Raw genomic sequence first — 24,912 nt, forward strand, 5'->3', positions numbered from 1 at the left:
GGTTATCGTACTCGGCGATTTTAGCAAAGGTAATCTCAGCCACGAACTCCCCAAATACAGACAATTCATCAAATGCCCTACCAGAGAAGGGAACACTCTGGATCACTGCTACACTACAGTCAGTAGAGCCTACCACGCCGTCCCCCGAGCAGCACTGGGACACTTTGACCATGCCATGGTCCACCTGATTCCTGCATACAGGCAGAAACTAAAGCTCCGTAAACCTGCTGTGAGGACATCTAAACAGTGGACCAGTGAGGCTATGGAGAATCTGCGGGCGTGCTTGGACTGTACTGACTGGGATATGTTCACGACTGCTACCAATAGCCTGGATGAACTCACAGAGGCTGTGATGTCGTACATCAGCTTATGTGAGGACTGCTGTATTCCAACACGCACCAGGGTGAACTTCAACAACAACAAGCCCTGGTTCTCAGCAAAGCTCAGAAGGTTGAGGTTGGAGAAGGAGGAAGCGTTTAGGAGTGGGGATAGAGACAGATTCAAGGAGTCGAAGAACAGGTTTAGCAAGGCGGTGAGAGAGGCTAAACGACTGTACTCAGAGAGACTAAAACATCAGTTCTCTGCTAACGACTCTGCTTCTGTCTGGAGAGGGCTCAGGCAGATCACCAACTACAAGCCCAGAGCCCCTCACACCACTAACGACTCCCGCCTGGCCAACGACCTGAACGAGTTCTACTGCTTGAAAGACAATTGGACTGTCCTGAACTACCCCATCCCACCCAAGAGGCCTTGCCCCTCCCCCCCACTACAGAGATGACTCTCTCAATTCAGGAGGGAGAGGTTAACAGACTTTTCAAGAGGCAGAGCCCCCGCAAAGCAGCTGGGCCAGACTCTGTCTCTCCAGCGACCCTCAAGCACTGAGCTGACCAGCTGTCTCCTCACTGGAGACATGCCATGTACCAGCCTGTCTCAAGTCCTCCACCATCATCCCTGTGCCCAAAAAGCTAAGGCAGGACTTAATGATTACAAACCCGTCGCCCTAACCTCTGTGGTAATGAAGTATTTTGAGCGCCTGGTGCTGGCACATCTCAAAGCTATCACAGACCCTCTCCTGGACCCCCTGCAGTTTGCCTACAGAGCCAACAGGTCTGTGGACGACGCAGTTAACATGGCCCTCCACTTCACCCTACAGCACCTGGACTCCCCAGCAACCTACGCTAGGATCCTGTTTGTGGACTTCAGCTCTGCTTTCAACACCATCAAGCCCTGCCCTGCTTCAGGACAAGCTCTCCCAGCTGAACGTGCCCGACTCCACCTGCAGGTAGATCACAGACTTCCTGTCTGACAGGAAGCAGTGCGTTAGGCTGGTAACACAAGTCTCTGACTCCTGGTCCATCAGCACCGGATCTCCTCAGGGCTGCGTCCTTTCCCCTCTGCTCTTCTCCCTGTACACCAACAGCTGCACCTCCAGTCATCCCTCAGTCAAACTCTTGAAGTTTGCGGACGGCATCACCATCATTGGGCTCATCTCTGGTGGGGATGAGTCTGACTATAGGTGGGAAGCTGACAACCTGGTGACCTGGTGTAGCCAGAACAACTTAAAGCTTAATGCTCTTAAGACAGTGGAGATGGTTGTGGACTTCAGGAAGAATACAGCCCCACTCACCCCAATCACCCTGTACGACTCCCCAGTCAACACTGTGGAGTCCTTCCGCTTCCTGGGCACTATCCTCTCCCAGGACCTTAAGTGGGAACTGAACATCAGCTCCCTCATAAAGAGAGCACAACAGAGGATGTACTTCCTACGGCAGCTGAAGAAATTTGACCTGCCGAAGACAATGATGGTGCACTTCTACACAACCATCATTGAGTCCATCCTCACCTCCTCCATCACCATCTGGTACGCTGCTACCACTGCGAAGGACAAGAGCAGACTGCAGCGTATCATCCTCACTGCTGATAAGGTGATTGGCTGCAATCTGCCTACCCTCGAGGACCTGTACACCTCGAGGACCCTGAGGCGAGCGAGGAAGATTGTGGCCGACTCCTCCCACCCTGGACACTCTCTGTTCCAGCTACTGCCCTCCGGCAGAAGGCTGCGGTCCATCAGGACCAAAACCTCACGCCACAAAAACAATTTCTTCCCATCCGCTGCTGGCCTCTTCAACAAGGCCAGGGGCTCAAACTGACTTTAACGCTCAAACTGACTTTAACACTCAAACTGACTTTAACACAATATCTGCATAATGACACCCTGCCATATTTGCACTATGTTACCCTATTTGCATTTTTGTAATTTTATATTGTATATTATAGCTATTGTATATTTTAGATTTTATTTTATTCAATTTTTACATACTTTAGCTCCTTAGTATTAGTTAGACTTGTACCTTTAGTATAGTTAGACTTGTAAACCACTTATTTAAGATTTAATATTCCTATATGTGGAATGTATGCACCTTCCGGCCAAAGTAAATTTCTTGTCTGTGCGAACTTTCATGGCGAATAAAACCCTAAAACCCTTTCTAATTCTTATAATAAATCGTTCACCTATTTGCAATTGGTGACGTAACCGGATCTGGCCTGCACCACGATACATTAATGACGGTGACTGAAATATACAGCGTGCACATTACATACATACAGGGGCGCCACGGTGGCTAGGAGATGTTAACTACCTCGCCTGGTGTACAGGAGGTCGTGGATTAGATCCCGACCCTGAAGTCTGCTGTTTATTTGGAGTTTGCGTTTCTCTCCCCATGGTCTAGTTGTCCTCCGGTTTCCCCCCTCCACATTTAGAATCAACACGCGTTTGGAGCATTTGGCTACTGCTATAAATGTCCACGTGATAAGCCACGTTTTTGAGCTATTATTTATGGCCAGGTCGCTTCTGAAAATAAGCTATGCAGCTCAGTGAGCCTTATCTGGTAAATTAAAATAAATATTTGTACGTGTACAAAGTACATAGGGATGCTGCCATACAAGACTTGCAATCTGGAGGTCACCTATTTGACCTCATTACATCTTGCAAGTTTCACACAGCCAATAACTTAGCCCGAAAGATTGTCCTTACATCTTACCCTACCTTACTCCCTGATGTTTCATTCCAGTGCCTGTCTTGATAAAACTCACGTTCCTCCTCCATACTGCACACGTGCCGAACACGTTCCAACCTCCCCTTCCTGATTACATCTATTCCGTAATGCCTTCAAACCTCTGCAATGCGAGCAAGGATTGAGGGGGGGGTGGAGTCTGGGTCACGTGAGGAGAGGGAGGAGTTAGGGTCACGTGGGGGAGAGGATTTAGGGAGAGAACCGGAAGGGGAACGGGGAGTTGAGACGGAGTGAAACGGGAGGAGGCCACGCTGGGCAGTACAGCGAGAGTGGCGCGGTCGCCACGCGGTGGGAGACGTCGGCACCGTCAGCCATCGGTGTCAGGACGCAGAGGGCTAGCGGGCTGTGGAAGGCTAGCTGCAGAGCGGAGCAGCAGTGAAGCTGCAGAGCGGAGCAGCGGTGTGGCTGCAGGGCGGAGCAGCAGTGAGGCTGCAGAACGGAGCAGCAGAGTGGCTGTGGAGTGATCGTCGGGGGAGACGCGGGCCTGAGCGAGGACGCCGTGTGAACGAGATTCTACGAACCCAAATAAAGGACAACGGAGATCGACATTGAGAAAGAGTCCTTTATTACATTGGTGTCAGAAGTGAAACAGCATGTCAAAACAGCTCAGAAGAAAGAACGTCCCTGCACCATCTTCTGCAGCATCTTCTGACGACGACCTCCCTCCAGCGGTGGCGCTACCGACGATGGAGGGGGGAAGCAACGCTGGGACGAGCGACGGTCCGGGCGTGCAGGACGTGGCCGCTTCGGTGGGTCCATCCGCGCGAGTGGACGCTGATGAAGGATGGCGACAGGTGGCGGCCCAACTGGAGGCACTGAAGACGGTGTTGGCGCAGTTGTGCGACCTCGTGACGCCGGCGACGACTTCGGGGAGGCCCGGCGGGGAACAGCGGGCCGGGGCCTTGCCGTCGCCATCAGCCCTCTCGACCACGCGGCACGAAGACGCCATCTTGGGCGTGGCCGAGGAGGAACGGCGGGAAGCCGCCATCTTGCGCCCTCCACCGCGGGAAGCCGCCATCTTGCACACGTTGCGGAGTGACGCCATCTTGTCGCTGCCGCGTGAGCCACCATCGGCAGAGGACGGCGGAGCAAGGACCCGCAGCCGTAATTTAACAACGGTCAAAGAGTTCTCCATCGGCGGCGATTGGAGCGCATTCGCCTGCCGTTTTCAAGCGACTGTACGATCCGCCAAATGGACGGACGCGGGGGCCCTGGAAGTCCTACCAACACTTCTCGACGACGAGTCCGTCAGGTTCTTCTGCTCCATCAAGGCCGACAAGAAGAGGATGCTGCAGGGTGCCTTCGAGGAAATGGCGGATGCGTACGAGCCTCCGGACGATGCCCATTGTAGATTCGTACAGCGGCAACGGGCGCCCGAAGAATCGCCGGTGGCTTTCAGAGGCGCCGTTCTGGAACTGGCGATGGCCGCATACCCCGAGACGGAGCCGGATTTGTTGGAACCCCTTGTGTTGGGCAAGATGCTGGAATTGTCTAGAGACTTGGGGATCCCCATGCCGGTGTGCAGCAATGATAAGTTGACGTCCCGTGCTGCGGCTAAGTGCTTGGATGCTCAATTTAATCTCCGACGCTGGAAACAGATGTCAGCTTGGACGGGGGGCCCCATCGTCGAAGGCGGTGCTACGGGGTGGGATCCTAAGAAGGCGGTCTACGTTCCTGACGACAAGGGTCCGCAGGAGTTGACGGCCGCCTCCGCCCAGTGGCCTGCTTGGGGGGGAACGGGGCCGAGGTCCGGGCCGCCGGCGCGGGAGCGTCGGGACAGAGGGGGTGCCGCGCGCCGAAACGACGTGGAGTGTTTCCGCTGCAGCCGTAAGGGCCACTTCGCCAGGGATTGTTGGGCTCGCATCCCGGGGCCGCCCCAGCAGGAGGCCTCGACCACGGACGTCACGCGAAAGGACCATCCAGGACAGACGAACCAGCCGTGACGCAGGCGGATGCGGCGAATCCTGCTCTGGGTGGGCCTACCACGGCGACGGGGCCACTTGACCCCGCTGCCCCTCGAACCCCACCACAGACACGGTTGCGAGAGATCCCGGACTTGGGTCTCTCTGGGGAACGAGACCTTGGCGTTGACGGGCCTCCAACAGCGGCGGGCGGTTCTAATCCCATCGCTCTTAAAACCCCGTCGCGTTCTCGGTCTGTGGGGGGGCCGCCGCCCGTTCGGGAAGGGCCGGCGACCCGCACGTGTTCCAAATCCCTTTCCTTTCGTTGATTGTGTTCTTGTTCTTGTTGTTCTTGTTATCGTTGTTATATTCTCCATTGTCCGGTGATGCCAGATGGTTAAAATGTTGCTCGCATTATTTTATTATATTTATTGCAGCCGGGGACGGCTGGGTTTTCATCAGGGGGGGGGGGGGTCGTGTAATGCGAGCAAGGATTGAGGGGGGGCGGAGTCTGGGTCACGTGAGGAGAGGGAGGAGTTAGGGTCACGTGGGGGAGAGGATTTAGGGAGAGAACCGGAAGGGGAACGGGGAGTTGAGACGGAGTGAAACGGGAGAAGGCCACGCTGGGCAGTATGGGGAGAGTGGCGAGGTCGCCACGCGGTGGGAGACGTCGGCACCGTCAGCCATCGGTATCAGGACGCAGAGGGCTAGCGGGCTGTGGAGGGCTAGCTGCAGAGCAGAGCAGCAGTGAAGCTGCAGAGCGGAGCAGCAGTGTGGCTGCAGAACGGAGCAGCAGTGTGGCTGCAGAACGGAGCAGCAGAGTGGCTGCAGAGTGGAGCAGCAGTGAAGCTGCAGAGCGGAGCAGCGGTGTGGCTGCAGGGCGGAGCAGCAGTGAGGCTGCAGAACGGAGCAGCAGAGTGGCTGTGGAGTGATCGTCGGGGGAGACGCGGGCCTGAGCGAGGACGCCGTGTGAACGAGATTCTACGAACCCAAATAAAGGACAACGGAGATCGACACTGAGAAAGAGTCCTTTATTACACCTCTTCCCACTTTCTAGTTGCTGCCACACAATCCTTAGCCGTAATCCACACTCATGTACCTCCATTGAAAGCCACGACGTGCCTTCTCAAGCTGCCCTCTATGATTCCCCGCTTCCTTACATGACACAGATGTTACCCCTGCCTCCTGACACTAACCTTCCTCTTCTAAAGTCATTTACGCGGTTCCTGAGAACGAACCAAATAAATAGATAAATAATCAATGCTTCCAAGTGACGTCTTTCTAGCTCAAATTAATGTTTGGAGTTGCCCATCTCTCTGTTGGCAGCTCACAATCCCATGGCTGGGAATGGTCGTCCCAACGGTTGTTCCCCCCATTGCTAGAGTGCATCAAATGCCAATCAAGCTCTGTTGTATCGGCTTTCATAACCACCCAAATGGCCCAGTGATTTAGCCGACCTTGGCCAGTGTTTAAGGTACAGATGGTCAGTAATGAACATCAGCATGATGACTGTAAGTGGCACTCAGTTCCTCTGTATCCTGTTAACACGTTGCTGTATGCTCACAGGACGGAGCCCTCTGGTCAGTGGGAACGTTCCCTTTACACAAGGCCACCCGCCTCTGTTGTAGCAGTCGTTCTACATCATCTTCCCAAATCTAACAATGTGGCCAGATGTGGGAACCGTACTATTTAGGACCTCCAATTAGCACGGTTGGCTACGTACGGTGCGAAAGAAGTCCAACGTACATAGATGTATTGCGAATTGAGCGGGGCAAGGACCGTGCTTTATAACTAAACTATAAACGAAACTATGTTCTGAACATGGGACCGATGTTTTCAACATTCTTATTTTTTCATAAACTATGTTTTGTTATTTTACCAGGTAAGGCTCACTGAGCTATGTAGATATTTTTCCGAAGTGACCTGGCTATCACAAATGATAGCTCAGCGAAGTGGCTTATCACGTAGATATTTATAGCAGCAGCCAAATATTCCAGACGCAGGTAAGTTCAAAAATACCACGGGTCCATCCAAACAAAGTGTTTAAGATCGTGGCATGTGGATATTTACGTCCGAGATAAAAAAAATCCTTTGGAATCTTTCTCCAGCAGAGAGATTGCAATGGGAGACTTTTGTCAACAGCACTTCCCGGCAGCGACACGCTCCCCGCTGCACTATGGGAACCGCGCATTCCTCATTCGGTCACTCTGACAAGAAGGTGGGATTATAAAACATTGGTTTAACTTAAATTTTGACTTAAAACTTTAGTGACTGCAGGAATTCATATTAAATGGTTCATTCGTTAAAGTCACGTAGATAGACAAAAGAATAACAGTAAAATAATAAAAATAAATATGAAACTAAAGTGAATTAAATGTTAAAAAAACATCACGATGTTTCGATCGCAACACAGTCGGGCGTCATCAGGAACAGGGAGGTTAGCCTCTGAGGACAAGCTGTTGATAAAGGTTTAGAGATGGGCAGGGCAGCTAATGTTAATGTAGAAGGCTCCGACCCCGTCAGTAGGTCTACACCAATCAAAAGATTGCACCTCACTCCACACACACTGCTGACGGTGGAGGTGGACAATAAAACATAAATCAAGTCATGACCCAAAGTGGTTGATGATATCTTTCCAATGATTGCTGAGTTTAAAACCGTCGTCTCAATTTAAATTGTGTCTGTGTCCGTATATATGGATGGCTTCGTGAACGAATCTTTGTTAATAGCCTGTCGGCTAACAAAGTACCATCGTCTTAGAGAAATCAATTTCATGTGAGCCAGCCACATTAAAATAATGATCAGCCACGGCAGAAGGATTGGTCCTGCCGTGTTTTAGATCTGCCTTATGTTCACGAACACGGTCCAAACCATGTCGTTTGGTTTCCCCAACGTAACTGCTGCCGCAGATACAGCTTAGTTTGTAGACGCCGGGATATTGCATGTCAGGAATCTTGTCCTTCACAGATGGGATCAAGTTAAGAATTGTATGCACTGTGTTGAATCGGACCTAAGATCTTGTGTTTGTTCAAGATTTAGGAAATATTGTTGGTTATCCCTGCTATGTAAGGTAAGATGATGGTTTTTATTGGATCTTCAGATGGCTCCTTTCTCGCGGTTGGGGTGATGGCTTTGTGGCTTGTGTAGTCAGAATATCCATTCGCCTTGAGAGCCTGGTGTACGTGTTTGAGTTCACTGGTCAGGTGTTCATGGTCGGAGATACATTGAGCTCTATGGTGTAGCGTTTTGATGAAGGAATTATTCTGGGATGGATGGTGGTTGGAATCAGGTTTTAGGTAGGCGTCAGTATGGGTTACTTTCCTGGAGACAGAGTGGCTCATTGAGCCATCTGGTCTCAATTAGCCATAATGCAGCCCCCCTTCTAGAATCACTCGGGAACAAACAAACAAAAAAGAATCAAATCCACTTCCTCTGTTTCTGACTTGGCATAATATTGTTGAACGTCATCATCAGCAGCATCAGCCATGCTCAATCCACTGCCGGATGAAGACCTCGTCAATGCGTTGCCGTCTGTCACGGTCCTGCGGTGGCAGTGTGCTGGGCGCAGTGTGCACGGCGAAGGAGGCGGCACGCTCCCTGGTGCTGGTGGTAAATGCCAGAAGTGCCGTCCAGTGACTGCTGCCAGTATGCATGTACTGTGTGCATGTTGAACCTCTTTCGCACTGTACGTAGCCAACCGTGCTAATCGGAGGTGCGAGGAAAGGACAACAAACTAAAACACAAAAAGCAGTTCTCAAGAAATGTGTTTTCAATCGAAGTGATTTAAAAGTGCATAGCTCCAGTGGCTTCCGAATATCGGAAGAGCGTTCCAGACGGCTGCAGAAGCGCATCTGAAAGCGTGCGACGTGGTGACCGGCGTCTTTGTTCGATGGTCAGCCAACATCTGTTGCTGCGAGGTTCACCGTAGTTCGCGTGATGGTTTAAGCTCCTTGACGAGATCAGCAAGGGATTGTAGTTCATTTGTGGCAAGCGCTCTGTTATGTATAATGAGCCCGACCCTATAATGCAAATCGTTCGGCAACCGGAAGCACAATGAAGCTCGGCGAGCACCGGGCAGACGTGTCGGGTCTTGCGACGCGTGCCAGGGAATGGGACAGTCGTTACCGGCGCGCGCTCCTCGGATGTGCGGGCAAGGGGGGTGGGGGCACGTCCCACCCTGGGCGTGCGCAGATGCCGCGCTCGGCCACGCAGGCACAAAGCGACGATTCTAATCGGCGCGAGTGGGTGGGGGGTGCCCCATTAAGCTGCCCCCCCCCCAACCCCCCCCAGAGGTGTGAACGGCAGTAAAACGCAAATCACCACGTCCAATCACGCGGCGCGTGCTGGGCACGATCGTGACCGTGGGCCGCACCGCCTCCGTATTCCAGCGGCGGTGCCAATCTCCACAAGGCTGGCCACTGACCACCCGAGATCTTGGCGCAGTGAGGACCCGAGCGAGCAAACTAAGCAGCACGCCTCTCTCACTTCCTGCGTTGTTATTCTGACTTCGTGACAACTCTCGTCCTGACGAGTTCTGATGCAGTCCCAAACGAAACGTCGTAACCCAGCCCCGTAACATTTAGTCGTGGGAATTGGCCCTTTGACTTTGCCGGGGAGCTGAAACATTCACAATTGGTGCGGCAATGTATTTGTTTTGGTTACCTCGGGGTGGTTGAGGGTCTTGACACAGATTAGGCCGGATCATCAACTCGGCCCAAACCAAGCGTGAACTTACGGGACACCCATTGAGCCACAGGGCGACTTCCTCAAAATACGCCAAATGCACTCCACCGAGACAACGCGCTCACTGTGTGGTGGGTGGTGTGCACGGCGCAAATTACCTTGGGAATTTAGAGAATGGGACGTGGCCTCTTCCTCCTGCTGCTGCTGCCGTGTGGCAATCAAAGCCCCCAGTCAAGGTCTGCACCACCCCACGCGCTCCGTGGAGCGACGAGCAGCCAATGAGCAGCCAACGAGCAGACAAAGTGCAGGCAAAGAGCAGTCGAGGAGCGGCCAAGGAGCAGTGAGGCGCAGCAGTGAAGCGTCCCAAACCCCGCGTGGTCACGGACCTCGCAGGAACGCGACGCGGGGCGAATCGCAGTGCTCATGCTCGCGGCCCTTACTTTGGGACCGCACTTCTTAACGCAACGGGGAGTTGTGAACCAGAGGTCACCGGTTCGACCTCCCGTCGCGTCAGTCAACTGTCTTATATCATCCCGCCTCTGGTCCGTGCGCTTGTTAAATCTATAGATTTAAAACTCGTTTCTTCAGAACTTATTTTTTTCCTGTTTCGTTTGGTTGTCCCCCGCACCTCCGATGAGCACGGTTGGCTATGTGCGGTGCGAGAGAATCTCAACAATACGTACATTGTACATGCAGTGTAAATGGGTACAACCGTAGCTCGTCGTGGTTGTGGTTGAACGTCTGGTCAGTGTGGCATAATGACGGTAGGGCAGAGGAGTCGTCTCCACGTTGGCCACTCTCCAGAGGAGCGAGGGGATGGCGCAGGGCTCGGCGGGACCGCGTGGCTCCCTCCATTACCGACGCCGGATGCTCACCGACCGCGCTGGCAGAACGCGCCCACCTCACCCACCTCACCCACCCCACAACAACCGTCATTCGCCACTCAGTGGCGGTGACGTCACCACGACGCTTGTGCCAGGCTATGTGCACGTTGCGGCCACGTGAAGTGTTGAACGCCCGCTGGCAGGAGATTACGGGGCAGACCCAGCAGGTGCCACGGGTCGACTGACTGAGATGACTGGCTGATGCACCACCTGTGCCCCTTACTGTGCTTTATCCACCCGGCGCGCCGCTCGTTGTTGTGAGCGTCGCTCCTCCCCACTCCGTTGTTGTTGGAGGGCGACTGCCTCCAACTGCCCAGTAGCATCCTTCACGAGCCTCATCCACAGTGGCCAATCTTGACACCGCTGGTACCAGTCATCGGCAAGTCCACTCAGCTCCACATCCTCCCTCCTGTACCATATCACTCCATCTCTTCTCTAGCCCGTGCCGCGCCAGTTTAGCCTCCTCTATCCGGCCGAACAAAAGCTGTTTAGGCATGCGGTGGCTGGGCATGCAGGCTACATGACCCAGCCAATGCAGCCTTGCCTGCCGGAGGAGCTCACCGATGGGATTTAATCCAACCTGGTTAAACCCAGAATGGATCGTAGGCAGGCCAGCCTAAATGTTTCTAACCGGCGAAGATGTTCCATTAGGGGGGTCAACGTTTCGCAAGCATAGAGAAGGGAGGTAATGACTGTGGCCGAGAAGACATGAAGCTTCGTGTGGAGCAACAGACCAGGCAGCTTCCACACAGCGTTACGCAACAGATGAAAATATAATGTCGCTCGACTGATTCGGTGACCTCTGCTGTCAAACCTGATCCAGTCATGTGCACACTGCCCAGGTATGGGAAACTCGCCACTCTCTCCACAACTGCCCTATCACCAATTGGGAGTTGTGGGGGTGGAGTGTCTGATGGTACAAAATACCCAGGCAGGTGCTTAGTTTTGGTGGGGCTGATGGTAAGTCCCCACCTCCAGGTTCAGCAGCAGCGCCTCCAACTGCTGCTCACTCTGAGTTAGCAGCAATTACCAGATCATTGGCATACATAACATGTTCTTGGTTCTTTCGGTAAAGTCACGTAGATAGGTTCAAATAAAATAACAAAAAACTACGACGTTTGGATCGCAACACAAGCAATCGTCATCAGGAGAAAAAAGAGCAGGAAAGCTGCTGAGGCAGAGAGTCGAAAACAACTACTAACATCGGAAGGTAGGATGGAATCATCACAGCGAGTTATGACTTAAACTGGTGATTGCTCAGTTTGTATCCATCTTCTCGGTTGTAATTGTGTCTGTGTCCATATATATATGGATGGCTTCATGAACGAATCTTTGTTGGTAGCCAGTGGGCTTGCAAAGTACCTGGCCCATGCCTTCCAATCACTCCAGACCAGGCACTAGCATCATGACCAACTTGGGCATTGAAGTCACCCAACAAGATGACTCTATCCCGAGGGGCCACTTTCGCCAGCACCTGTGACAGGAGGTCATAGAAGGCATATGACTGATCCCTCCACGGATGTTCGTCTTTGGTGAGGGAATATGAAACCACGACCACCACTCCTCGCCTCTGGTTGATGGGAAGGTGAGCCCAAAGTAGCCTGGGGTTTACAGCTTTCCACACCTCACTGCCATGCTTCCACGCTCCCTTAATTATTTTGTTCAGAAGAAGAGCCACTCCCTGTTGTTTGGCAGTCTCCTGCCCCGAGTAGAGGACTGTCCACCCCTCATGGTGGCAGGAGCCAGAGCCGGTCCACCGGACCTCCTGAATACCACAGAGATCCAGGCAGTATTGGTCCAGCTGCCGACAGAAGAGTGGCAGCCTCTTCTCCGCAGTGAGCGTTCGAACATTCCACATGGCCATCCATCGTGGCTTTTTGTTGTTTCTGGAGGAGCCCTGAGGGTTCTCCTGGCTCCGCCAAATAGGGTTTGGCGAGGAGACGTCATCGACGCCCGTCTCCCCGGGGCCACCGGCACAAGCTTAATAAAGGTTTTACCTCATAGTTTAGTGGTAGTTAATTGAAGGTGGAGGGGTTACCAACCGCTCGCACCCGTCCAGAGCCCCCATTTGGCCGCTGTGGTGGTCACAAACGCCATGAAGGGACAGGCCAATCAGAATTGTCCCTCCTCCCACGGCACTGCCCACCACAACGTTGCCGTCCAGCACCACAAGGAGGTAGGGAGTTGTTTTGCGGGACCCTCACCCACCCCACCTCACCTCACCCACCCCACCTCACCTCACCCACCCCACCTCACCTCACCCACCCCACATCACCCACCCCTCACCTCACCCCACCTCACCAACCCCAACTCACCTCACCCCACCTCACCTCACCCACCTCACTTCACCCCACCTCACCTCACCCACCTCACCCACCTCACCCACCCACCTCACCCACCCCACATCACCCACCCCTCACCTCACCCCACCTCACCAACCCCAACTCACCTCACCCCACCTCACCTCACCCACCTCACTTCACCCCACCTCACCTCACCCACCTCACCCACCTCACCCACCCCACCTCACCTCAACCACCTTACCCACCCCACCTCACCCACCTCACCTACCCCACCCCACCTCACCCACCTTCACCCCACTTCAACCACCCCACCCCATTTCACCTACCCCACTTCAACTACCACACCTCACCCACCCCACCCCACCTCACCCACCCCACCTCACCTCACCCACCTCACCCCACCCAACCTCACCTCATCCACCCCACCCCACCTCACCCGACCTCACCCACCCCACCCCACCGCACCGCATCCACCCCACCTCACCCAAACCATGCACCCCACCTCGCCCACCCACCGCACCCACCCCACCCCACCCACACATGCGAGCACACGCGGCGCTCTTCCAGCCACGGGTTTCGTTGTTTTATTCACCGTTCAGTAAAATAGTAAATCTGCTGGTCTGACTGCACTAGCGACATCCGTGCGTAGGGGCTGCTTGATGCGCAGGACGGATCGAGCCTGGAAGCTCGCGCCCGCGTGGATGTTCGCGATTTTCCTCTGCGACGGTGATTTTTTTGTTGTCGTTTCAGAAACCCGCATTAATGAGATGCCATTGACTTAGAGTAGACAGGTAAGGAATACGGTCTTTAGTTGCCACTGAATACATGTGCAGGGATACATATTTGACGATGAAAGTTCGGTTATAATAAAATAGAATGTGTTTACCTTCATTATTTTAAGGGATAAATATTGGAATACCGTTCAAACACTCGCCGATTACAATCCATGCACCAGGCCACCGAGCACGCAATCGGCCAGCAGTGGCGGCTGTCGGTGAAACGACCTTGACAGCGATTTGGGAATCAATTTGAGACGTGCCAATGGCTGGCAACCTACACACAATGCAGGCACATCGTGACGACACCAGACAGTCCACGAATACCATATTCAGTACTTTCTCTGAAAATGTTTTTATTTAAGTGCCCATATTTGATCTATCAAACTGATATTAAAGTAAAAACTACTTTACCGTCGTATTATAATTAGTTATCCATCGGAATACTATTCAAACACTTTTTATATATATATTACTATACACCATTGTTACCCAACAAATTAAGCAAGCAAGTGATTGGTAGACTTTGTGTATAGGCGTTCTATATATAAGGAACATAGACGGTTACAGAAATATATTTGTAAATGCAATTTTAATGTGATTGAAAGAAGTGTGTCTCGCGTGGTTTATCGGGGGTTTGCGATATAAACGCGTGGATGCAATGTGAGGGGGACGTTAACAAAGCTATAACCACAGCCCCGATTGGGCCTCGCGGTGATGGCATCTGTATATACCTGATAATAGGGAAGGGGTTAAGTGAGGATTCCAATTTATAACCCTTTGCTCGTCCTTCACCAGAACGGGGTTAAGCACGAATTGTGGCATTTTTTTTAAGTGACAACAACGATGCACAACAACACAAAAAAGAAGCAAAACGTGAAATGAGACCTCGAAGACGCGTCGCCCACGTTGAGCGGGACGCGAGAGTCACGCCGCTGGTAAGCCGCGTGGAGGTGACACGAGATGGGACCACCCCCCCCCCCACCTTCTCCCGTGGTGGCCGTGGCATGAGCGTCAATCGCCAAAAGTAACGAGAATGCACGACTCGGGAATTGCCCGGTGATGCGAGCGAGCAGCCGCCAGCCCCAATGTCGCTCGCCAGATATCTCTGGGGGTCACTTTCCTGGACCAACGCTTGATACTACGGGCGGCCGCTGGGCAGCATCGTTCATCGACAGCCCCTCTTTTTAAAATGCACACTCAATGGCCGAGGCTGTACTGCGTGTGCACACAGCAGTAGCCCTTATAGCTTTAGGCTGACATACGCACCCCCCACCACCAGATATCACAGTCACGTAACGGGGAGTGTTTTTTGTTGTTGTTCCACGTACCGTACACGCTGCGTGCGCGCGCGGCGGCGGTGTTAAAGGAGGAGGCTGTGTACACACGACGCGACGGCGCACCCCTCTATACAATTACAAAAACGGCAGCACCACCCCAACTCGAGGAAGGAGAGGAGGAGTGGGAGAGCTCCGTCGCGCGAGTCAGAGGCGAGTCTGTGCTTCAGGGATGTAGATCTCGATACTGTCGGCGCTCTCCGTGGCCGAGTTCTGTCGCATCGATGCGGCCCTCTTGGCCGCCAGGAGCCGCTTGCGCGCCTCCACGCGCTGCCGGTCCGCCGCCTCGGCCGACTTCTGGCGGTAGAGGGTGGAGCGCCCGCGGCTCGGCTTGCGCGACATGGGGGGCGGCAGCTGCTGCTCCTCCTGTAGGACAGCAGCAAAAAAAACACGACGATGACACTGCCGCCACCGCCACCGCAGAACACAGGCAACAGCAACATCGTTAGTCCAGGCATGAAATTGGGGTGAGAAAATAGTATGATGTACATCCGTGTGTGCGCGTGTGTGTGTTGAACTTCTTTCACACCGTACATAGCTAACCACACTAATCGGGAGGTGCGGGGGGGGGGTCAACAAACTAAACACAAAAAGCAGTTCTGAAGAGAGGCGGTTTCAGTGTAGATGATTTACAAGTGCATAGCTCCCAGTGGACCCCTAACATCGGAGGGAAAAGCATTCCAGACGGCTGCAGAAGCGCATCTGAAAGCGCCACGCGATGCGGTGACCACCGCCTTTGTTTGATGGTCAGCGCCAAGAGCCGTGTTGTGACTTCAAGGTTGTGGCAATGCCACAACCTTGAAGTCACACACGAAATGCCCCTTTTGATGAACGTTTTTGCCGGTTCTCGAAGCGGGACGATTCCCCGACTTCAACACAAACTCGGTCACGAAGCTCGGGGCCGCTCTCCCATTGAATAGTTCATCAACAAAGTGCGAGGAGAGCGCCTCCCCTCCCCACGTTACAGGCTGACAGGTGACCCTGCGCTCTCGCGTACATTTATTTTCGACAGTCCTTGTGATGCGTTGACAAAGTGCAACTTCAGGCGAACCTTGCATCTCGACGTCGTTGAGCTAGATAAATAAATAGATGCAGAAAAAAACGCCCTCGCCACGTGCCACATTCTGGATTCGCAAAGTTTTTCATATTCGCGAGTTACAAAATGTCGACAAGTTCCCGATTCGCGACCCCGCCGGACTCCAGCATCCGCGAGTTGCACTTAGTGCCTGCAGACCACCCACACCGGGGAGGTTCACGCAGAATGCCCCTTACTGTACATGTGACTACTGTACATGTTGCTACTGTCCATGTTCCTACTGTACATGTTACTACTGAACGCCGCTTCGGCTGTCCGCGAAGCCCTCAGTCTCGCAGTCATCCCTCTCCGAATTCGCCATTGTGCATTTAAACTTTTGGACGAGGGGACTCGCAGTCGACTCGTCTATCCACGTTGGTATTGATGAGTCGACTGCGTTACAAAGAACGCGAATGCATTCAGGGAAAGTGTTTGCGGGTTGCGCACTCCCCCACAGTGCTGAAGTGATAACTGCGGAGTTGTTTACCAATCGCCTGCGTCTGCCGTGGAGTTATCCTCCTGAATTCCTCACCACCACCTCTCCATCGCCGTCAAATCATCCTCATCCGTTACAAAAAAATATATATATCTGTTTTTATTACTATTTATGTATTGTAGTCATTGTTATTAAGCATTTACCATTTCCCCACCTGTGTTCACTCGTACCAGGGATGTAACCACATTTTTTCCCTATTGCAAACGAGGGTTCCTGCACTCGCGAATTCTGCATCCGTGAGCGTTTTCGAGAACGTAGCCCTCGCGGATAGAAAAGAAGCGTTCACTGTCATGTGCGTTAACGTTGAAACAAATGTCTACAGACTTTGTAAAGATGTGTTCACCTTTCTACACGTGTGTGTGTGCTTATTGCCATTTTTAAGGATGGCATCTTCACTATTCTATCTTCCTGGCATAAGAAGAAGCGAGTTTCATTGATCATCATCCACTTAAAAGACAACACGTGAAACGCTGGCAGGGAATGACAGCGTCTGAGCAGGTGAGCCATGACGTAGAGACGTGGTTCTGCGAGGCTACCTGGACTTCCTCCGCGTCGGCTTCCTTCCACTGGTTGACCTTCAGCTGCTGTAGCTCCCCGAACTTCATGCCAACGTCCTCAATGGCCAGCTGCAGCATGTCCCAGAAGCCGGCCAGGTCTTGCGACGTGGGGTGTGGGTCTGCTGTAGGGTTCTGTAAAAAAAAAAAATCAGTTACATTATTGCGACGGATACTTTTCCGCGGTGATGTTGCTAAGCTGCCCCTCACTCACTGTTTCCTAACTCTCACGCGTATATCTTCTCATCACATCTACTGTATGTTTCTTCTGAATGCATCTCCTATCTCTGATCAATCTCTTCCGGCACTACCACAAAGGAACTTCATCCCCCTGCCATCCATGCTGCTGGCTCCCTGCCCTGTTCTAGTGCAATCTCAAGGACCTCCTCTCTGTCTACTCAGTTTTCTTTACCTCAAAATGTGAAATAAATGAACATTCCCGCTGGTCTAGCCGCGATGCTCCCACGCTTTTTGTAGAGCGGCTTGAGATGGAGTGGTTCCAAACTCCACGTTGTGATCGTAATCAAACGGTCGCTGTCGCTGCATCCGATGCTGGTGCCGTCGGGTGCACCGGTTGCAGCCCACGCACCAAACACCGGAAAAGCGGACAAAGCGACGCCGCAGGACAATCGCATTGAGTTAGGCAGCAGCCGCTGACTGCAGAAGGCGAGTGCAGCAGCAGCGGTCTATCACGGTCCTCCGTGCGACAGGGCCACGAGTCGAGAGTAATAATACTCTGTTGCGTGAGATTGCACTATAACTGTGTACGCTAATGAAAAATATAAGAACATGCTTTACCCTTTCTGGTGTAGGCCAATCAGTTGCAAAGACAATGCCATGTATAATTATCAAAGCATGTTCAACGCAAGTATACAAGGTTCATGCAGCCTTGATTTCTTGCCAAAGGTGTCTAAGTTGGTGTTTGAACAACTTAAAACCTCCTGTTTTATTGCCAGAAAGGGTAAAACCTATTCTTATTTTTCATAAAACTAAATTTGTGTCAAGATGTTCAAACACCAAATATATCCCTTTTGCAAGGCATCAAGTCTGCATTAACCATATGTACTTGTGGAAAAGCATGCTCTGATAATACATGCCCTGATAATAGATGCTCTGATTATACATGCCCTGATAATACATGCCCTGATAATACATGCTCTGATAATAGATCCTCTGATAATACATGCCCTGATAATACATGCCCTGATAATAGATCCTCTGATAATACATGCCCTGATAATACATGCCCTGATAATAGATCCTCTGATAATAGATGCTCTGATTATACATGCCCTGATAATACATGCTCTGATAATACATGCTCTGATAATACATGCCCTGATAATAGATCATCTGATAATAGATGCTCTGATTATACATGCCCTGATAATACATGCCCTGATAATACATGCTCTGATAATACATGCCCTGATAATACATGCCCTAATAATACATGCTCTGATAATAGATGCTCTGATTATACATGCCCTGATAATACATGCCCTGATAAAACATTATCTGATAATACATGCTCTGATAATACATGCTCTGATAATACATGCCCTGATAAAACATTATCTGATAATACATGCCCTGATAATACATGCTCTGATCATATATGCTCTGATCATACATGCTCTGATAATACATGCTCTGATAATACATGCTCTGACAAAACATGCTCTGATAATACATGCCCTGATAATACATGCCCTGATAATACATGCTCTGATCATACATGCTCTGATCATACATGCTCTGATCATACATGCTCTGATCATACATGCTCTGATCATACATGCTCTGATCATACATGCCCTGATAATACATGCTCTGATCATACATGCTCTGATAATACATGCCCTGATAATACATGCCCTGATAATACATGCCCTGATAATACATGCTCTGATAATACATGCCCTGATAATACATGCTCTGATAATACATGCCCTGATAATACATGCTCTGATAATACATGCCCTGATAATACATGCTCTGATCATACATGCTCTGATAATACATGCTCTGATCATACATGCTCTGATCATACATGCCCTGATAATACATGCTCTGATAATACATGCTCTGATAATACATGCCCTGATAATACATGCTCTGATAATACATGCCCTGATAATACATGCCCTGATAATACATGCTCTGATCATACATGCTCTGATCATACATGCCCTGATAATACATGCCCTGATAATACATGCTCTGATAATACATGCTCTGATAATACATTCTCTGATAATACATGCTCTGATAATACATGCTCTGATAATACATCCTCTGATAATACATGCCCTGATAATGCATGCCCCGATAATGCATGCCCTGATAATACATGCCCTGATAATACATGCTCTGATAATACATGCCCTGATAATACATGCTCTGATAATAGATCATTCACTTTGAAACTGATTGGCCTACACCAGGCTGTCTGGTGGTTTTAATGCCAGAAGGGGTAAAGCCTATTCTTAAATATTTTTCATCATTTCGACACTGGAAAAAAGGTCCCATAGAATGTGTACGCTGCTTACTGCAGAGTGCATTGCACATTAAATACAATGTTTACTGCAGCGTTAGCTTGGATTCGGCAAAAATGCTCGCGCTCAATCCGAAAGTCGCAAAAAATGTCAAAGTGTGATGTTACTCATTCCCTGCTTGGACACCTACAGGAATTAATTCCCACTTCAAAATCCTCCGACTCACCCTTGGGAATAGGCGTACAACAAGCTGTTTATTTTGTCATTCCTATGTAGCAATGGTAAACGAGAGCAGATTCAGAAGTTTTATCAATTATGGGGAAAATGGGTAGGAATCCATTGGATGTCATCTGGAGAACGCGTTCAATATAGAGCAGTTTCCTGTGATGTTCAGAAGTGTCCGTTACGTGGGCAGGTGTTCGGTGAGATGTTTAAAAGTTCAATTGATGTAGAGACACATGTTAATCCTGCGCACCCTCGCCCAATCCTTTTAAGGGGCAAACGGGACATTTGTCCAAGGCCCAAAACTTGAAGGACCCCACAAGAAAATAATACATATAAACACACATTAAGAAAATACTGTTTATCGTTTGGAACCGAGTATGCATCCTGGTGTGTATGTGTGTGTGGAGAGCGGTAGTGTAGCGGTTAACGCGCTGCGTAACATGCTGCGCTACGAACCCGGTGACCCGAGTTTGATTCGCGCTCACGGCCAACACCAGTGACGATTATCTGAACCAGTATAGGCCTCTCCTAGATTGACTCAGCCTCGAATGAGTACTTGGTGTGGTGTATAAACATGACCACTGGGGAGACAAAGGCGGCCGGGCGTGGTGCTGGCTACCCACCCCCTCGTGTGCCATTCTTGCCTTCGTAGGTGCCACTCGCTAACAGCACATGCCCCAACAGTTTGTGTGTAAGGCTAGAGGGGGGATATTTTTTTGGAGGGGGGTAGGCTGGAGTGGGGGAGCTCAATCCAGCCCTGTAGAGCCACTGTGGCGAGACGTTAACTACCTCGCCTGGTATACAGGAGGTCGTGAGTTCGATCCAGACCCTGACGCCTGCTACTGTATATTTGGAGTTTGCGTGTCTCTCTCCCCGTGATCACGTGGATTTTTCTCAGGGTTCTCCGGGTTTTCCCTCCACATTTAAAATCAACATCACGCGTTTAGAGCATTCGACTGCTTAAATTTCCACGCGATAAGCCACTTTGTTGAGCTATCATTTGTGGCCAGGTCGCTTCTGTAATATAGCTAGAGAACTCATTGGGCCTTACCTGGTAAAATAAAAATCGCATGCCTCGTACACTGTACAGTGTGTTTTTAACATGACACATGCGCTGCGGCACGTGGCACGTTAGCCGTGGCGTTTCCACGCCTCCAGTCGAGACCTGGCACTCACCAGGTTCTCATGGCACAGTCCCTGGAATTGCTGGAATTTTTGGCACATGAGCAGTCGCGCACTTCCCACTGCACTGCGGATCTTCCCCAAGACTGCAGGAGAGCACGCACCACAGCACACACAGCACACACAGCACACACAGCACACCCAACCAACACCCTTGTCATGTGCACGGTACAGCCCTCTAGGTCGACGCAGGTCGATGCAGAAACTGGGATGATCACTCGTGTTAACCGTAGAAAGGTTGGTATGCACTAGATGGATACTACAATGTATGTTAAACGTAGCCAACCGTGCTCATTGGAGGTGTAGGGGAAGGACGACAAACTAAACACAAAAAGCAGTACGGAAGAAATAAGTTTTCAATCGAGATTATTTAAAAGTTCATAGCTCAAGCAACTTCCTAATATCGGAAGGAAGAGCATTCCAGACGGCCGCAGATGCGCATCTGAAAGCGTGCGATGCGGTGACCGTCTTTGTTTGATGACCAACTAATAGCTACTATGAGGATGACCGGAGTTCACGTGATAGTTTATGCTCCTTGACGAGATCAGCAAGGAATTGTGGCTCATTTGTGGCAAGCACTTTGTTGTGTGTAGTGAGTGCGACCTTGCAACGTGTTCGTTCGGCAACCCGGAAGCTAATGTAGCTCTGGGAGCAACTGGACGGACACAGTCGGGTCTTGCAGTACCCGTCACGACACGTGCCAAATAATTTTGGACACCCTGCAGCTTGCTAACGTTTTCTTTTGCCAGACGTCCTGTAGAGGAGTGAGTTGGCAAATATCGAGCCTTGCCGCAATAATCGAGCCTTGTCATCACCGTCATTCAGTGTGACCCACGGAATTCACTATCCATCAGTAACGAGAGGCTTCCCCATCCACCTACCCGACTACACGGAAAAGAGGAAGATGCGCGGATTGCGTGGAATTTGTGATTCATAGGACACTAGATAAGAGTATCGTGACAATAAATATAACCATCATCCCATCGTGGACTCGTTGAAGGCTGCCAGATGAAAACGGTAATTAAATGAGCCAGCCTCACATAGCCCAGGCGATAAAGCCTCAAGGGCCCACCCTTGCTGCTACGAGTCGTCAGAAGAGTCGGGGTTCATCGTGTGGCAGCCTGACACAAGCTTCTGTCTCAGACTTGTAAACTGCGAGGAGACAGTAAAAACTATGGCACATGCTGGGATTCGATCAAGCCACAAGGGAGGTCATTCACACAGCCACACACACACACAATAAACCTGCAGGGTATCCATTCGCGAGCGTGGAGACAAGGGTGTTTAGTCGTCCTGGAACTGTGTCGGGATGTTACAAGTTTAACTTGATTCTGTGTAACGAGGCAATGACTCTAGAGACGGGGGGATGCAGTCTCACTTGCAGGCGTGACCTGGGTCACAACAACAATGACAAAAACAAAAACAAGAATGGTAAGCACGACAATGAAAGCGAGAACAAAAAATAAGAAAAAAAAATGGCAACCAAATAGAAATCTGCGCAAAAGCAACCTGCGGCTCCGGGAGGACCAGGGAACGGAGTAACTCACTGTCCTCGGGCAGGTCGTTCTCCTCGGCGTCGTTCTCCATCTGCTGGCACCAGCTCTCCATGCGCTCACGCTCGGCCTGCAGCAGCTTGAGGAACCAGGTGCCGTCGCGGCGCCCTGCGCTGGCCCGTGGCGCCGCCAGCAGCAGCATAAGCGGCTCCCGGCTGGCGGCGGCGGCGGCACTGCGCGAGTCCCCCACGCTCGACATGCGCACCTCGGGGGGCGGCGGGGGCGGCGCTCCCCCCGGCCGGCCGCCGGGGCACCCCGGCAGGCGCCAGGGGTCGAACTCGGGTGGGGAGTCGTCGCTCTGCACGTTCTCCTGGCGGCGCATCTCGGCACGCCGAGCGTAGCGCATGAACGCGTCCGTCTCCGAGGAGCGCCGCCGCAGCGGCCCCCCGCGGCAGGAGCCGTCCTTGTCGCGCGCGATGCCGCCGCCGCCGCCGCCCTCGTCCACCGCGTAGTAGCCCTCCGGCTCCAGGTCGGCCTGCACACTCGCCGACACGCTGTTGGAGCGGCCCAGGCGGCCCAAGCTGCCCCATGCGCACAGACAAGTCGTGTTCAGCTTCTGGCGATGGTTCTGCAAAGTTGTTCATTTGTGATTCTTTGAGACGCGGTTGCCGTTTATTTGTAATTGTTTTAGTAATTTATTCGATGTCTTTTCCAACCGTGGCCGGTGAGTTTGAGGTCACAGAGAGGCAGGGGTTTGGCTCAAGGGGGTAGGGGTTAACCACAGGAGGTAGGGGTTGACCCCAAGGGGTAGGGATTGACCGCAGGGGACAGGGGTTGACTCCAGAGCGCAGGGGTGGACCCCAGGGGGCAGCGGTTGACCATAGAAGGCTGGGGTTGGCCCCAGAGGGCAGGGGTTGACCCCAGGGGGTAGGGGTTGACCCCAGGGGGCAGGGGTTGACCCAAGGGGGCAGAAGTTTACCCTAGGGGGCAGGGGTCGACCCCAGGGGGCAGAAGTTGACCATCAGGGGCAGGGGATGGCCCAGGAGGCAGGGGTTGACCTTAGGGAACAGGGGTTAACTTGGCAATTTAGTAGCAGGGGCCCTACGTAGAAGGGGTAAGACTTGTGAAAGCTGCTCATGAACAAGAGCAACCGCCGATGGACATTTTTAAACACCGCGGAGCGCAACGCCTCGTCCAGCGAGATAGCGCCCCTAGTCGTCCCCAGACTGGTTCCCCCCATCACCTGACACTTACCGTCGCTCCTCCTCCACCTGAATGCCAATTGATTGAAAGCGACTCAAGATCTTAGTCTCCTTCTCTGCTTCTGGTACTTGTTCCGGGCCGTCCACCTGCACAGAGGAACACACATCCCTCACTGGACACTGTACGTGCAGCAGCAGCATTCATTATAAATGTCAGAATGAGAATATGTAGTTATATTGGAGGAATCCTTCGAGCTATGAAGCTGTTTTTTCACAGATATCCAGCCGGGGCTGGTCAGAACGTTACAACAAGAAACTACAAAAATCACGATAGGAGTGCAAAGTATAGGAAATGATAAACAAATAACTTTTAAAAAATACAATAACCGTGCACAAACAACGTGCGGCAGAACTAAACTCTTTTTATTTTACCAGGTAAGGCCCATTGAGCTATTTAGAATAATCTAAATAACGGAAGTTTCTAACCTGACAAGCAATGCACTCGTGCGGAACTTCACGCTCTCGAGAGTTTAAACACCCTCTCCCGAAGGAGCGTGCCTCCCTGTGTCTCCCCGTGTCTCTGCCTCCTTGCGTCTCCGTTGAACCAAAGCAAATGTTTCATGGCTAAGTGGAGTAAATTTGCGGACAGCACTAAGTTCCCCATGATGTTTGCGCCCCCCGCCCCCCCACATCGCCCGTGGCTGAGAGGAGTTACACCGCACGAGTAAGATGACCGATGTGTTCCAATAAGAACACAAGGTGGCACAAGTTAAAACAGACGATCGGCTGGGAGCTTGCACACGACTGTGCCCCAGGTGCAATCGTTTTACTTATTTACACTTGGCAACCCGGCTTCACACAGGAGGAGGGCGGCAGTGGCAGAAGCGTCATTGGAAGAAGAAAAAGGAGAATTGTTTGACTGTATGTTATGCAAAGCCGGTGGCGAGGGAGCTTCTCTACACCAAACCGTAGACCGCCGCTGTCCAGCGACTGAGCCATGGGTGCTGACAGGGGGCGCGGGTCATTTGTGCTCGGTAAAAATCTTCCACGTACTTACTGAGGGCCGCAACCTCTGAGTTTCACTCAGATCGTCCGGCAAAGTGGCCAACGTGTTCGTCGGCGATCGGGTGGCAGGCATTGATTATTACCGGATCTGCTACCTGTGTTGTGTTTAATTTAATTGCATAATGCGCAGTTTTATTAATAGACCGAGGCCAATTAGCAAATAT

The 24,912-nt window shown here is 51.7% G+C and overlaps 1 protein-coding gene across 2 annotated transcripts in view; it reads right to left on the bottom strand.

Moving 5' to 3' along the window:
* Positions 1-13,419: 13,419 nt before the first annotated feature.
* The window catches only part of LOC133352949 (disks large-associated protein 1-like), a 53,634-nt gene continuing 42,141 nt past the window's right edge, over positions 13,420-24,912 (bottom strand). The window contains exons 9-13 of one of the 2 annotated variants that reach the window (XM_061568963.1): positions 23,736-23,830; positions 22,536-23,062; positions 20,983-21,074; positions 17,066-17,218; positions 13,420-15,324 (exon numbers count right to left, since the gene is read on the bottom strand). In XM_061568963.1, coding sequence (XP_061424947.1) covers positions 15,106-15,324; positions 17,066-17,218; positions 20,983-21,074; positions 22,536-23,062; positions 23,736-23,830 — 1,086 coding nt within the window. In that variant the 3' untranslated portion in view covers positions 13,420-15,105. Of the gene's footprint in view, positions 15,325-17,065; positions 17,219-20,982; positions 21,075-22,233; positions 22,380-22,535; positions 23,063-23,735; positions 23,831-24,912 lie in introns of those variants that run through there. The other variant, XM_061568964.1, reaches the window with a different exon arrangement.

Source organism: Lethenteron reissneri, chromosome 42, assembly GCF_015708825.2.
Source record: "Lethenteron reissneri isolate LAM-NWPU_2019-01 chromosome 42, ASM1570882v1, whole genome shotgun sequence".
Taxonomy (NCBI): Eukaryota; Metazoa; Chordata; class Hyperoartia; order Petromyzontiformes; family Petromyzontidae; genus Lethenteron; species Lethenteron reissneri.